The sequence below is a fragment of the Sinocyclocheilus anshuiensis genome, unplaced genomic scaffold (genome assembly GCF_001515605.1).
Source record: "Sinocyclocheilus anshuiensis isolate Anshui unplaced genomic scaffold, SAMN03320099.WGS_v1.1 scaffold344, whole genome shotgun sequence".
Taxonomy (NCBI): domain Eukaryota; kingdom Metazoa; phylum Chordata; class Actinopteri; order Cypriniformes; family Cyprinidae; genus Sinocyclocheilus; species Sinocyclocheilus anshuiensis.
Genome location: NW_015557066.1, coordinates 339,567 through 355,669, shown reverse-complemented (window position 1 = coordinate 355,669; position 16,103 = coordinate 339,567). Strand labels below are relative to the sequence as shown.

The following is a 16,103-nucleotide window of genomic DNA, read 5'->3' as shown; positions in this document are numbered from 1 at the left end:
AAGCATGAAAACAGGAAAACAAAGCCAAAACAAATCCTGGCCAGGACGCGTCCTGGAAAAATGGCACATATGGTCACCCTAAGTAACATGACCGTAAATATGAACTCACGATTGAATGTAACATAAAACAAATTATTACTTTTCGTTTAAAATCTTTATTAACGCCAAAAATGCTTACATTTATGTGTCTTTTTGTTTGCTTGCGCAGCCATGTTGCCCCTGAAGCTGGTTTACACTGAGATAATTCATCCCCCTTCGTTTGAAGTGTGGTCCTGAAAAATCTTCGTTTGAAGGGCTGTCTGGCCCTTCCCCTTACCCTACCCCTCCAACCAAAAGAGAATCGAGACACCCCTACCCCTTCACATGAACGCGCGAAACGGAGGGGTAGGGGAAAGGGGACGGGCTAAGGGGCAGAATTGGGATTGGGCCCAAATGTGTTAGAGAAAGATGGAGGGATGTGGAGTTATGGTACACAATCGGCTCACTGATCGGTCTGAGCCGCACTGCTTTTAAGTCGAACACACCTAATATGTACGCGTAATTGCATCGCTTTGACCGTAGATCCCACCTTCTCACACGCCATGATTGGTCCATTATGTACAATGCTTGCATGTTATTGGTCAAACTACTTTTCGATCATTACCTTCAGCAAGCATGAAAACAGGAAAACAAAGCCAAAACAAATCCTGGCCAGGACGCGTCCTGGAAAAATGGCACATATGGTCACCCTAAGTAACATGACCGTAAATATGAACTCACGATTGAATGTAACATAAAACAAATTATTACTTTTCGTTTAAAATCTTTATTAACGCCAAAAATGCTTACATTTATGTGTCTTTTTGTTTGCTTGCGCAGCCATGTTGCCCCTGAAGCTGGTTTACACTGAGATAATTCATACCCCTTCGTTTGAAGTGTGGTCCCGAAAAATCTTCGTTTGAAGGGCTATCTGGCCCTTCCCCTACCCTTCCGACCAAAAGAGAATCGAGGAGAAAGGGGAAGGGCTAAAGGGTAGAATTGGGATTGGGCCTAAGTGTAACGATTGGTTAGCTCATATCACTTCAAACCGTGCAAATTATTATTATTGTTATACTTTGTTCTCAAATTATTAATGTTAACATCAGCATTGCGTGACTATGAGTATAGTGTATATTAGCGTGTGATTTCAGATTCTGTACAGTCTAATCTCTAATTGTCATACTCTTCGAATTTCATATTAAGAAATTATTTTAACCCAAAAAGCAAATTATGCTCCCTTTGAACTGGTTTTCTTTAAAATACAGATCTTGAGTAATCCCAGGCTATCTGTAATCAGACGCACATTTACAGCTGGAATATAATTTAATTTCATTCACATGTGTTTCATAAACACATAATCCTTTCTGGATTAAAATCCGCCATCAAAATGATAATTGTAATTATTCCGGCTGCTGTGAGAAAAGGCTATAAATGATCCGCCACCTGCAGGATCCTCACATGCGATAGCCTAGTAGCCGGGACAACTTCTTTATGTTTACAGACGTGATGTAATGACGCAGTGCCATGCTCGAATTTCCCGCGAAAACCTACCCGTACCACTCAAATTAGAAAACATTATTATAAGCTGACCGTTATGAATCGGACTAAAGGAAGGCGATAGTTTTGATCATTGGCTGGTCATGTACTTGCTCAAACATTGATTTCGGATCATTTTTAACCAAAAAAAGTTACGGACTGCAGCTTTAAAAAATGACTTGAAATTAGCATTTTAACTATTGGTAGTGTCGGAGAGGTCTGATCCCACTTAAAGATTTGCAGAGAAAAACAAAACAAAAAATTGGAGCACACTGCATCTGTAATTATTGTAATCTCATTCAACATTTGTTCAGAAGTTCCCAGACTTCCACATACCTTTGGCAGAGCCTCAAGCACGAGGGCAGTCTTTGCAGCCTCCCCGTACTGCTGATAGGCCTCAGCTTTGACCCTCATCTTCTCTGCTTCAGCTTTACCCACAGCCTCAATGGAGCCGGCCTCTGCTTCTCCAATACGCTTGATCTTCTCCGCTTCAGCCTGTGCCGTCAACACCTTCTTTATCCTGACAGAGAGGAGCAGAAGACAGAATGGCTTCATGAGGCCTTTGTTATCTGGCTCCCTTAAACTATATACCAATTGTACATATTAGGGATGTCAATTTTCGATCATTTCCATGATCAATCGTCGTTTAAATTAACGATCAATTAATCGATTAATCGTTAACTTTAATGCAGCAAAATGCGTCTATTGCAGCAGCACGTAGTCACCGGCATGACAGGATGTGCAAAAGCCACCAAGAAAAACCCCGCTTTCTCACCTGAATTAAAGGGGTTTTAGTCTGAATAAAATGCTAGTAGCAGGATTGTAAAATGAATAGATGTGATTATGATCATTTGATAAAATGAAGAGAGCGCGCCATATGTTTGAGATCATTTTACTTTGTTAACTGTTTCCTATCCCGACACGGAGACCGCTGAACGCGCCTCTTTAATGACTGTTACTACATTTCTATTGCATTCCATGTGGAAGAACTTTGTGTTGTTTCTATTTTAATGTACTTTTAAAGTTTAAATCACATTAAAAGCTTAATTTGTAATTATGAGTGAATGATGATGCATTTATATACCGTCACCATCACTCACAGCCGCTCGCACGTGTTTTGCGCATGAGCCGCACGCAGCCCAAAATTAAACTGCTTAATCGACCATCGATAGCTTTAATCGATTGCATCTCTTATCGACAATTAATCGATCATCGATTAATCGTTGACATCCCTTGTACATATACAACACGTGTTACTCACTTCTGTGCCTCTGCGAGCTGCTGCATCTTATAGGCTTCAGCCTCAGCTGGTCTCTTCACGATGGCGATCAGCTCTTTTTCTGTCCTCAGAATCTCCTTTTCCTCAATGGTGATCTGCTTTTTCCTTTGAACCACCTCGATCTCAATCTCCTCCAGTCTGATCTTCTGCTGCTCCTTGGCTGCCTGAAGCTCATAGGCCAATTGCGCCTCAGCTTTCTGAGATAGGTGAAAGGAAAAAACAATTATATTTGTTGTGTTTAAGTGTCACATATTTGATTGATCAGTGCAACTGCAGTATTAAAATAACCAGAGGAATAATCAGCTCTACCTTTGTGTTCACTTCTTGATTGAAGGCAGCCTTCTGCATTTCCAGCTCTCTCTTTGAGTCTGCCATTCTTGTATCGGCTTGGAATTTCACATCCATCATCTCCTTCTTACATTCTGCTTCCTAAAACAAGGGAATAAGGAATGTGAGAAAAAACTAGTTCCACACCACTTGCTTTTGCACATTTTCCACATATTCTCTCCTGCATTTTTTTTTTTAATCTTTAGATTAGAATACAATTTGCTGCCCTAAGATTTTTGGTGTCAAAATGTTTGACAGTCTGTTGAATTCATACTTTAGCAACTGTAGTAAAAACAAATTTAAATGACAAGTTCATTTTAATTACCAAAAAAACTAATCAACATTTGGTCTTAAACTAGCCAGCCTTGTAATGAGTGAAATCTTAATTTTGGTTTAAGTACTTTTATCTAAATGTTGTCATTCAATTTTGATGTTTATTTCATGTTTATGACAATAATACTGCACATATTATTATATACTGTACACTATTGTTACGTATATATACTGTACACTATTGTTTAAAAGTTTGGGGTTTGGTAAGATTAATGTTTTTGAAAGAAGTCTCTTATTTTTACAAAGTCTGCATTTATTTGTTAAAAAATTCAGTAAATTAGTAATACTCTAAACTATTATTACAATTTAAAATAAGTGTTTCCTATTGCAATATATTTTAAAATGTCATTTATTGCTGTGATAGCAAAGCTGAATTTTCATCAGCCATTACTCCAGTCTTCAGTGTCACATGATCCTTCAGAAATCATTCTAACATGCTGATTTGGTGCTCAAGAAACATTTATTATTATTAAAAATGCAGAAAACAGCTGTGCTGCTTAACATCTTTGTGGAAACAGTGATGCATGTTTTTTCAGGATAAATACAAACTTCAAAAGAACAGCATTTATTTCTTATGGAAATCTTTTTTAACAATGCAAGCCTTTACTTTTCAAGATATGTTTTTATTTTCTCAGGTATGTCCAAAATGATTCTGATCTGAATTATTATCTGAAATATTCTGACATCCTGATGATCAATATTTTCCCCTGACCATTTCTCTGTAAAGGTTTTTTTTTTTTTTTACTACATATTTCAATTTTCCAAGAGCTATTTTGTACTACCGTCATGGAAAGTGACTCCTTTATTTCTTCAGCTCACCCTGATTCCAGCATCTCTCTCTGCTTCAGCCACACCAATGTCAGCATCTCTCTGAACAGCAGCAGTCTGGGATTTCCCCAAGGAACTCAAATAGTCCACCTTATCATAGACATCCTGATGGGAGAAAACAGAGAACAATTTCACCCTGACAACTGCAATGGTTTTGAAAGACAATGACTGATTGTTGAAAACCAAAATTTAAAAGCAAAGTAAAACAGAAACTCTATCCATGTGTATCCATGTACCAATTTAAGCACACCTTAATAGTAAAGCTTAGGATCTCAATGCCCATCCTGCCCACATCGGGTGCCGCCACCTCCCTCACCAGCTTGGCAAACTGATCCCTATCCTGGTAGATCTGCTCCACCGTCAGAGTCCCTGTAAACACAAGCAAATGAGGTTAGTGGGGACATGAAAGACATGATGTTCCCTTGTTTTCATGCTCCTCATCCGTCCTCCAGGAAATGGACCGAAGTCTGCCATTATAAAGGATGTATCAATTTTCTAAATGCACTGCTAGAGCAGAGGAAGCTTTTAACCACATAATGTCCCTAACCTTGACTGATCTGTTGATAAGAGTGGCTGCTGGTCATATTGCTTATCTGGCAAGAACTTAGACCTAACACTACCTGTGCACACTGTCTGAACTCTTCACAGTGAAGTTAAGAGCACGCTATTGAACACAGACACAAGAGTCCAGCGTCACTCACCCAGAATAGAGCGCAGGTGACCTTCCAGCGTCTGCAGAATGACACTTTTAATCTCTGCCACTGTCTTGCCCAGGAACTGTTCACAGGCATAACCCAGCAGCTCATTGTCAGTCATGACCTTCACCTAGTAGCAGAACACATATAGTCATGGTCCATGACACAAACTGGATCACAGCATGCCACTGAAACCTACAACTCCATACAATGCACTCCACATAGACAGTAGAACAGTCAGCTGATGTACACATTTATGGTTATGAATAGCTATAATATAGCAAAAATGTTTCAGAGACACACTCAGAATCTTCTAGCATCTTAACAGTTTTCTTATACATAATATTTGATCAACTTACAGTTTGACATATGTAAAAGAATATTTTCCAGGTGTGAGGGACAGACATTCAGCACAACCAAATCGGCTGGATGTTGTAATGTTGGGTATAACTGAGGTTGTGGTTGATTGAGGGACATGCTTCAGTCAGTATTCATGCGACTCTGAATTTACATGCAAAAGCTTGCAAATCAGTATGTAAAAGGATCATGCGTTTATGGTGTTGATAAACAGAATATGAAATAAAATATTTAACAAGTCCAAATGTCTCATTACATTCAAGCAGAGTGAATGGCTGGGTGATATATATACAGTGGGTACGGAAAGTATTCAGACCCCCTTAATGATTTTAGCAAATGGGTGCAATATAACAAAGAGTGAAAAATTGAAGGGGGTCTGAATACTTTCCGTACCCACTGTATATAGAATATTTACAATATATCTGTGATTCGTTGATTTACATAAATGTAAAATTAATAAAAGCAATATTGTGAATATTGCTATGACTTTTTATTTGTTATTCGTTTAAGTTTTCTAAAGTCAGGGTGATTACATATTTTGCTATCCTTGTCTTGCAAAACCTATAAAAAAAAAAACTGAGATATACATAATATTATCAAAAAGCTAAGAATATAGAGACATATTTTTATCTATACCACCCAGCATTAGTATGAATTATGGAACGTACAATTAGTGTAAAGGGTGGTAAAACCAAACCTGATGGAAGATAAAAAAACCTTAAACAAACTCAAAATTGGGTCTAAATGTTCATGTCTGCATGCAAAATAAAGTAAAATAAATAAAAATAATATAATACCAGGAATCTCTCTCCATGGCGGTGAAAAGGAAAGAAGAATGAAGTCATGCGTCAGAAAGAGAGAGGGGAGTTTTTGTGGGTTTAAGGTTCTCTCTACTGAACTACAACCAGCTTCCCATTTAAAATATGAAATAAAAAAAAAAATTTTCAGAGCTGAAAAAAATCTGCATGTGGCCTGGTTATTGCAGCAGTACATTTATGACGAAAGCTGATTTCAGTGCAGTGTCAAAGGTGAACTTCAACCAACTCTGGCAGGAGGGTGCATCCTCCCGCATAGTCGAGCAGTCATCAAACAGTTAAAGATGTGGCATATTACAAGCAATACAATACACGGCAGCATGATGCCACAAATGTGGATGGGGAAAAACATTAGACGCAGAATGAATCTCAAATGACTCCATATTACAGGAGTAATGCCCTGTGAATGGCATCTGGTAATGGCTGGTCTAGTATCACTGATGCTGTAGATAAATGTTCCAGGTCTGGAACCATATTTCCAAATAGAAATACAGATATTACATTTTTAGAGTAATCAGAATGAAGGCCTGTTCACACCAAGATTAACATTCAGTGCAAAAATTTGGTGTAATAAAACATTTTAATATTTTCAGTTGCACTGAGAAACAAAACTGGCCAACCAATAAGATTTGTACTTTTGGTCACATGCCCAGAGCTGCTGCTGTTAAACAAAACCATGACTGGTGGCATTTTGCTAAATGACAGTAAATAGCAGATGAAGAATCTGGAAACTGACTCTCATCATTGTACTCTTGTATCTGGTGTATCTTCGCTTTGTGTCTCAGAGTAACCAGAGTACTTCTGCTTTTCAAAAATTGGTCTGAACAGACAAATCGCATGCGAAAATCCGAACATATTTTCCTGCTGAACACTTGTGTTGGTGTGAACAGAACTTGATAGGCCAGTCGAAAAGATGAATATTACAGAGTCTAATTGAGTTATTTCAGAATCATCAGAATCAGTCATTTAGGACAGATATGTAAATAAAAAATATCAATAACAATGAAGTGTTGTAGCATTCACAGTCAGCAGGGGGAGCCATGCTTTAACAAGTATTCAAATGGAGGCTGCATGCACTGATGACAACATTTTGCCCCAAACTAAAACAAAAAGAAACATTCACATGTTGCGCTCATGGGAAACCACAGAGTAAACTCAAAGGGAGGAAATCGTGCAAGACAGTAAAAACGAAAGTAGGGCAAGACTAAAAATGTGTTCTAGGATTAAAGAAAACTTTCTCTTTAACTTTCCACATTGTTAAGAAAATGCTATTTTGAACTTGGGGGGGAAAAAAAACAAACAAAAAAAACCCCCAAAGTGCAAGTATTATCTGGGTCTGTATCTTTGTCTGCTGGTGAACATTGTACGAGGATTGATTTATAATAGAAAACAGATTCAAGGAGGAGGATATTGCAGACGACTGGGTGGCCAACAGATAAGTGGGTCTATTAGTTCAAGAGTTACAAGGCTCCATTTACAAATCACACAAGACAGACATCTCACAGTTGCTATAAAATTTGGGGGGTTAACTAGGGATGTAATGATACATTGATATGGATTGATGCACCAAACAAATGAGAGACTAGCAATATGATAAAACGCATAAAAAAATCAAAATGGGGACATTTTGACGTGCAGACGTGCACATTTTAGAAGAATAAAAGACTTTCTTGACTGTTGTCAGTGCGTATCTCATTGCACAAGCCAATGATGACCTGTCATTAGATGACAGACGAACTCCTATGCAACTTGTTCCAATGGAACTACAGTATTTGCAATTTTCAAATCATAATGTTATTGTGGTGTCAGAAAATATTGCATTGCTGACTAAGAGAATAAAAATCAAATATATTGATGAAACGCCCAAATTACACCCCTAGATCAGTGGTTCCCAATCCTGGTCCTGGAAAACCCCCAACACTGCACGTTTTTGGTGTCTCTCTTATCTGACATCACTAATTAGCTGATGAGTGGAATCAGGTGTGTTTGAATAGGGAGACATCTAAAATGTGCAGTGTTGTGGGTTCTCCAGGACCAGGATTGGGAACCACTGCCCTAGATATAACATGCAGGGCAAAACAGTGTATTACAGACTCATTCTTAATGAATAACCGTATGTAACCACACAGTCTCTCTATGAAGAGACCTTGAGCTCAAGTCTCTATGGAGTATCTCTATGAATTGTGGAATGTCTTGTTTAAGCTCCTCATCCAATCACATGTGACTTCCAGAAATAAATGATGTGTAATGGATGGACTGCCTCTTTGTGTTATAATGCTCTCATTGTTCACACCAGACTAACTATTCACAGAAAAAAAATAATAGATGAAAAAAAGAAAATCAGGCTTTGGGAACTGAAATTAAATAATAATGTAATATGCTCAGTTGTAACCATAGTGGAAATGAGCACTTCCACACTGAAGTTGGGTTTTCAAAGGAGCAGAGAAATGTTCATTAGAGTAAACATGTGAGTTCAGATAAACACAGAAAGTTTTGACATGCTAACAGAGAACAATCAAAAACTGTCAAGTTAAAGACATCAAAGAAAAAAGAAATTAGCATATAATTTCATCCAGATTCCTTTTGTCTGCTTGAGAAAAGCTTTTAGACGGTTAAAAAAAGAAAACAATTACAAAAAGCTTTTAGATGGTTAAAAAAGAAAACAATTACAAACATCTGTAACATCTACACTACAATGACATGAAGGTCACAGAATGTGGCAACATATTGGCTCTGTTCTAAAACCAAGAATGTGGCAATATAGAGATGCACCGATGTATTGGCCAATAATCCGTATCGGCCGATAAAAGCAATTTATTTCACTATTGGCCATCGGCCGATGATATCCTTTTCAATCAAAAGGTGGCAGAAAAATGTGTCAGATTGCAACTCATACTATGTGTAAAGAAAATCTCTCTGTTGAATTTAGGGCTGTCAATAAAAATAGCAAAATTAAAGCAGGCTCTATTTGACCCTCTGAATCACTCGTAGTTCAAGCCAGGGCTGGCAGATCCGCAGTTTTTCTCTGCACTTTAATAAGTTATAGCGCAAAATAAACATGAATGAACATCAGAAGGTAAGTTGAAAGAAACAGTATAGCTTACCAAAATGTATCATGTCTAATGTAATCGCTCAATCAGTGTTTCAACCGCGGAAAGATGCCAATAAAACAGATTGTGAACAATATGTCACTTAACGTCGTTAGTTATATAGCTAACTAATGTCATTAGTTAGCTATTAAACAACACTAAAGAGGAGCTTTTTTACTTATAATTATATATGTATGTTGGAATAAATCTGGCATGAAGACAGGTATTTATGAAGACAAATCATTTTAATTTTTATTTGAGTGTAATTGTGATATCTGAAAATAAATAGCAGTTGAATATAATAGCTCTGTTGTTAATTTTAACCTTTAATATTATAGTAATGTGCCAAATGATAGGGTTCCCTGTGTAGTTAACAGCATCGTTTAGGAGAGATTTTTTTCCTTAAGAAAACCAAACTATTGGTATCAGCATCTAATTCTGAATAATCGGTATCGGCAGAGAAATTCAGTATTGGTGCATCTCTAAATATAAGGCATCACAGATGCACTCCCGATGCAACAGCTGTTTGAAAATATAGGAAGATTAGACACCTCATTTTGGTCGAATTCTGTATCTTTTGTGGAGAAGTCAATCTCATAATTTATTGCCATGAGCCCAGTGGACAATTGTATTCAATATTTCTGTGATACATATTTTTATGCTTGTTAAGAATAGGTACATGCAGGCCTTGAAGTAATTATGAGATTTAAAAATGTCCATGTCCTTGTAGAACTCGTAAAACTTGTAAACCCTGAATCTTCTGAGAGCTACGACTTGTACCACCGGACCACTGCAACGTCATGAGAAAACATTCGGCAGTAACATGCAGTTATTTTGTAATACTTCTTTTTAATAATTAACATAATTGACTTTTGTTAATGTCTTATTCTAATGTCCTGCTAAACAAACTTTAACTTTGTTAATAATGCATTTGCATAACAAGCGTTACTTGCTGTATTGTAGTTTTGTCTATTGATTTCTTAAAACTACACAGATTCCTTTTAATAGTGTTGCCACAGAAATGCATAATTCCAAGTCTCAAAAAGTAGAACATCCTGGGTTGTATCTAGTGATTATAGTCACTTACAGTTTAAGGGTTTCATTTCAGATAGGGTGCTGCCTAAGACAGCAGCCTATGCAGGCAGTATACAACAAAGATATCTCACTGGGTTTTGGAAGAGAGCCATTCTTGTAAATTGTTTTGTTGTTTTACTTAACAGAACTTTTTCAGTCTTTGATTGACTGAACAGCAGTTTATAATCTCATGCACAAACCAGTGACCTTCAGACTGATTAACATACTAAGATTGGCACTGTTCATCATGAGGGGGGTCAAATTCAGGGACCAGAAAAGGAGGGAAGGAAATGAGAGAAAAAAGCATGTCGGGTCTGAAACCAGTGTGGCAAACCTGAAAGTGGCATTTGGAGCTGAGGTTAGGTGAGGTAAGGTGGTTTACCTGTGCCACACCTGTGACAGTAATAGCTACCCCCTCCGCTGTCTCTACATCCTCACACTTGGGTTGCAGGGTCATAATCTCAAGGGTTATCCTGTGGAAAACGCAAAAAAAGGGAAACAAACCAAAAAAGTTGGCTATGATCTACGGGAAGAATGTCAAGCGGTGTGAAAACAGGAAAGAAGGTGGGATTAAAGAAATACGTGAAGGTAAACAAAACAAAAATGAATCTATAGGGTGAAAATACGAAGACACACCATTTGGTCGGCACAAATCAGGTGTTTTGACCGTGGGCTGTAATGGCATCCTCTGGATTCAGATTCCCAGAACCTTAAAGATTATTTCCCAACCCACAATATTCCCGGAAGCCCATCTGATACGTTCGTCATCCATTACAGACCCAACAGTCAAAACAGGCTGACGGGAAACATCAGTTACATGAGCCATGAGCGCTGCGTAGCCAAACTCCAGACAAGGATAGTGAGAGATGACTGGCTCTCCTTCACTGCAGAGGAAGACCAACACAAGAGTGTGGAAGAGAGCGTGAGAGCATGTGTATGTGTGTAACGTGGGAAATGGAACCAGGCCACCGCCCTTCACATCCTGAGCACTTCAAATTGTTCTCTGTCTCATTTGGTTGGCTTGTTTCATTCAGTGTGATTACCTGAGCGACCCCTGTCACATCCAAGGGGACACCCTCCGATGTTTCGATATTCTCACAGCGACAGAGGATGGTCATTATCTCCAGAGAGAGTCTATGTGGGGTGGAGGGGAGGGGGAGAGAGGATGAGGAGGGTGGGAAGGAGGGAAGGCAGGACAGCACAATATTATCAGTGTGTTAACATATGTGAAAGGGGAGGACGGAGGTCAGGGTTCAAGGTTAGGGAGGATGGGTGCTGGTGTTGATTGCAGTTGAATCCAGACCCAGACCATCAGGGAGCCGTTGTCTGCTGCATATGGAGAGACCTTTCATATCATGTCATTTATCTTCGAAATCTCATGACTGACTCTGTCTGAATGGATGTCTTATTTAGTATATCCATTATGCTTTGCCTTTGCATTACCTGTTGGCATTCACAACCCTAGATTACTCCTTTAAACATCTATGACAATGCAATTTCCATTTCTGATAAGGTGTTTATGCTACAGGTGGATTTGGACAAAAGGCTGCACAAAAAAAAAAAGGATTATTCTTACATTTTTAAATAGATCTTAGTATAATTTTAAAAGATTACAATGCATTACAATATAAAAATTGTGTGTAGGTCAATTGCGTGTCATATTCTCTATGTAGGCTACAAATTCAAATCAAGATGATAACTGTTATTAAATTAAGATCTGCAATACACTACAAATCTGAACAGATTTTAAATCACTAGGCCTCATACACTTGCCGACTTTGTAAATGGTAACAAAGAAACACTGGGTATCATACACTAAACCAGTGATTCTCAACCTTTTTAACTCAAAGGTCCCTCATTGTCCAACACAATATTCAAAGGCTCCCTATAATATTAACAGAATTATAATATATATAGCAAATATAATCGATTATTAAAATAAACTTGGGTTGTGTCGATATAAGTAAATTAACCACAATTCATTTTGTGATTACAGAAGTTTCTTACAGAAGAGATTAAGAATAAAATACAGCAGCTGTTGAGGGACAAAAAGATATATAATTTCAGTTTAAATCTAGATGACATGTTTGTTTGTTTTTAGCATTTTAAGTTAGATTGTTTTAATATATTAATAATAATAAATTAATTAAAATAATTTTAAGTCATCCCTGGTTGAGAACCACTAAACGACTGAGGATCTCACACACTACCAGACTTAAAGGGGTCATATGATGCGATTTCAATTTTTCCTTTCTCTTTGGAGTGTCACAAGCTCTTGGTGCATAAAGAAGATCTGTAAAGTTGCAAAGACTAAAATCTCAAATCCAAAGAGATATTCTTTATAAAAAGTTAAGAGATAACCACGCCTACCTAAAACGGCTCGTTCTAACACACCCCCACATGTCTACGTCACGATGTGGGAAGATTTGCATAACGCTGCCCAAATGTTCACGCAAAGAAAGAAGGCGTAACTTTTATTCTCGCTGTAGTATTGTTGTTGCCGCCGCCATGTTGTGAAGGCGCTGTGTGCTTCGTTGTGAAAGTGAAACTTTCTTTGTTTGGTCTTCCAAAAGAGGACGATATCTGCTTCGTCATGCCTAGAGCTGATCCGTGCTGGTCGCTGAGGAAATACATCAACTTCGCGCTGTGGATCGCCGGATCGGCTTTTGCCGTGGACGAAGAGGAGTCCAGCTCGGGGTCGTCACATGTGGTTGCCGCAAGCCCGCTCCTTCCTCGAATCTCTTCACTCACTGAAGGTTTATAGTGTTTCACACAGTGTTTAAGACCTGCAGTTCAGCACAAACTAACTGACTTACTGGGTGGAAACAGGGTCCCAGATGGCATTCTATTTCTAGTGGATTGTTGGGCCAATATAGCTCAACCCTAATATAGCCCAAACCCATTTAACACAGGACAGTTCACAGTCAAGAGACCATAGTCTAGGATTCAGCCTATATCTACAAAGTTAATTATGCACCATCTACCAATATAGTTGTTGTGAGCAGCGAGTATGGACTGCTCATCAACGACCCTTTTCTGTATACTTTTTTGTCTCTTTTAAAAAGAGTAGCTCTTTAATTGGACTGAAATGAAACAGGGCGTGTCTGAATGGATATGCAGTAGGATCCTCAACTGAAAGTTTAATTTCAGCCCTTGTGCTGCAGCAGGCACTACAGGCTCTCTCAATCTTTTCAAATTAGATCGATGTAGCTTTTAGAGCTGCCAGCAAACTAGATTACTACGTTCTTTATCAAGGAAAGGGGGATGGGTAAGAGATATCCCACCCAGCCTTGCTTTATTTCTAAGCTATGCACTCAGCTGAATAACTGTTGTAACCACAGTTTACAACACAACCCATATTTACAGTTCTTTTGTTACTTTTAATCCCTCTAGAAATAGCTGAAATTGAGTCGTTTCATCTTCGTATTGACTCGAACAATAAAAAGGATGAAATGCACATTTTCATTTTAGCTGTAACATTTAAACTCATAGCTGCATTTCTGCAATAGCACACCTTTTTCACACATCCACGTGTTGTAATATGACTCTCTGATAGATGACCAACTTCCTGCTTGTGTTCCCGTCAATGGATGGCGGTCAGTTTTGGTAAATCAAATAAACTATGTTAGTGAACTTCCCAACTGACATAGCATTTCACCATCTTCCATTTTAATGTATAAAAGCATCTTCAGTGGTGAACAGGGATAGTGGTGAGTTATTCTCAGAGACATCTCTTGATCAAGAACCAAATCCTTCCGCTGTGCAGACATGGAAGTGTAATAAAAGTCTTCTGATCCGTATTTCCACAGATTTGATTTATCATAATAATCTTATTATCCCCAGCAGTGAGATACCAGAAACAGATCAGATGGTCAGACACACACAGGTGAGTCCAGCGCTTAAAGGCAGGTTAGCTCAGCAAACACTTAAAGAAATGAACAGGAGAGGAACATCAGAGAAAAGGCAGACTGGTTATTATAGATTGCACATGCATAACTATCTCAATAAGGATTAAAGAAGGAAACAAGAAATGGAAATAAATCATACACTTCAGAATGATAAACAGTTCTCTTATTTCATACATATGACTTGTTGTCATACTAATGTCATACTCAACTCTGGCCCTCAAGAAGTCACTGACTTTGTGCGACAGGTGGGATTCAGCTTACGGCACTTCTCATTCATTCCTATGGTATCAAATGGCGATTGAGTGTTGCACAACACTGACTGAAATTCAATGATATCAAGGCTGTAATGTGATTGGTTATTAAGGCACATGTGATCCAAGCTGACCGTTACGGTTTCTCCAATAGTAAGTAATACAGACCCTCTCATCTCCCAATAGTAAGACAATAGTAATACTGCCAGTAACAATAGTAGAAAGTTACTGGCAGGTGAGTTTGATCAAGGTTGGAGGTAAACTCTGCAGGAAAGTGGACCTCGAGGGCCAGAGTTGAGAACCCCTGTTCCAACAGCTACGAGCACTGTACCCTACACAATAAACAATGCTCATACTGAATGACACACAGTTTATGCTTTCTACACTGCACTTAACATCAAATTATCATCTTTTTAAAGCTCGCTTTTAGAGAAACTTAATTTGAGGAAAAATTAAAATGTCAAGCATTGACAGAAAACGTTTTATTCTTACAGTTATGGTCCAAAAAAAATTCTATTCAGGACAAATTGGATAGTCAGTAATAAATAAGTCTGATGTTCAGGAGTGAGACAAGCCATTGTTTAAACAGCAATCAGTGATATTGACACCGCAAATGTGCAAATAAGAAAGTTAACCCTGGGTTTACGATTGTACAGTACAAAGCCTGAATAACCAGGGTTATTTCCTAACCCAGCGCAAAGAATGAAAATGTGTGCAACAAAATATCATGAACACCAATGTTCCCTCAAATTTTTTTTCTTGCAGAGCAAAACTTTTCTCTATTGGGTGGACATTTCGGCCACCTGAGCAAAAACATTCTTTATACCAGACCTGTACAGCGCGCACACAAAAAAGTGTGTAACTTTTAACTTTAATGTGCTATTTGTATTTAATTTGACCTGTGACTAAATGATGTACATTTTAGGTTACCGAAAACTTTATTTTTATTTTTACAGTATAATACACTGCCATTCAAAAGTTTGGGATCAATAATGTTTATTAAAGAAGTATCTTATGCTCATCAAGGCGGTATCTATTAGATAAAAATACTGAATATTATTATTATTGCAATTTAAAATAAAAGTTTTCTATTTTAATATACTTTAAAATACAATTTATTCCTATGAAGCAAAGCTGTATTTTCAGCATCATTGCTCCAGTCTTCAGTGCAAGGTTATTTTAGTTTTGAATTTTTTAATTCGTTTTTATTTTAATATCGTTTTCAAATTTGCTACAAAATTCAGTTCAGTTTTTATTAGTTTCATTAATATTTTTGTTAGTTTTAGTTTAGTTTTTATTTTGTGAACGCATTTTTATTTAGTTTTTATAGTTTAGTTTCAGTTTTAATTAAAGTTTAGCAGAATTAACAGATAATTTCCAGAGCGCAGACCAAAGAAAGACGTAGGCATAATTTAACCTTCGTGAGGCAAACATATAGCGACACAAAATTAACGCATGCTGAGATTGATTAGATAGTAAAAGTATACAAATATATGCCAAAGAAAGCAGGCAAGCCTTTTTTACTAAATTAATCTACACAAGTCACGCTTAATGTCATATCCAATGATGTGTGTTGAGATATTTAGTATAAAT

General features: G+C 37.7%; 1 protein-coding gene across 2 annotated transcripts in view; it reads right to left on the bottom strand.

The window, feature by feature from the left end:
- Positions 1 to 16,103, bottom strand: part of flot2a (flotillin 2a) — a 31,638-nt gene that overhangs the window by 4,431 nt on the left and 11,104 nt on the right. The window contains exons 3-9 of one of the 2 annotated variants that reach the window (XM_016471274.1): positions 10,734 to 10,824; positions 5,023 to 5,146; positions 4,572 to 4,690; positions 4,313 to 4,426; positions 3,143 to 3,262; positions 2,816 to 3,030; positions 1,891 to 2,074 (exon numbers count right to left, since the gene is read on the bottom strand). In XM_016471274.1, the coding sequence (XP_016326760.1) occupies positions 1,891 to 2,074; positions 2,816 to 3,030; positions 3,143 to 3,262; positions 4,313 to 4,426; positions 4,572 to 4,690; positions 5,023 to 5,146; positions 10,734 to 10,824 (967 nt within the window). Of the gene's footprint in view, positions 1 to 1,890; positions 2,075 to 2,815; positions 3,031 to 3,142; positions 3,263 to 4,312; positions 4,427 to 4,571; positions 4,691 to 5,022; positions 5,147 to 10,733; positions 11,486 to 16,103 lie in introns of both variants that reach the window. The other variant, XM_016471275.1, reaches the window with a different exon arrangement.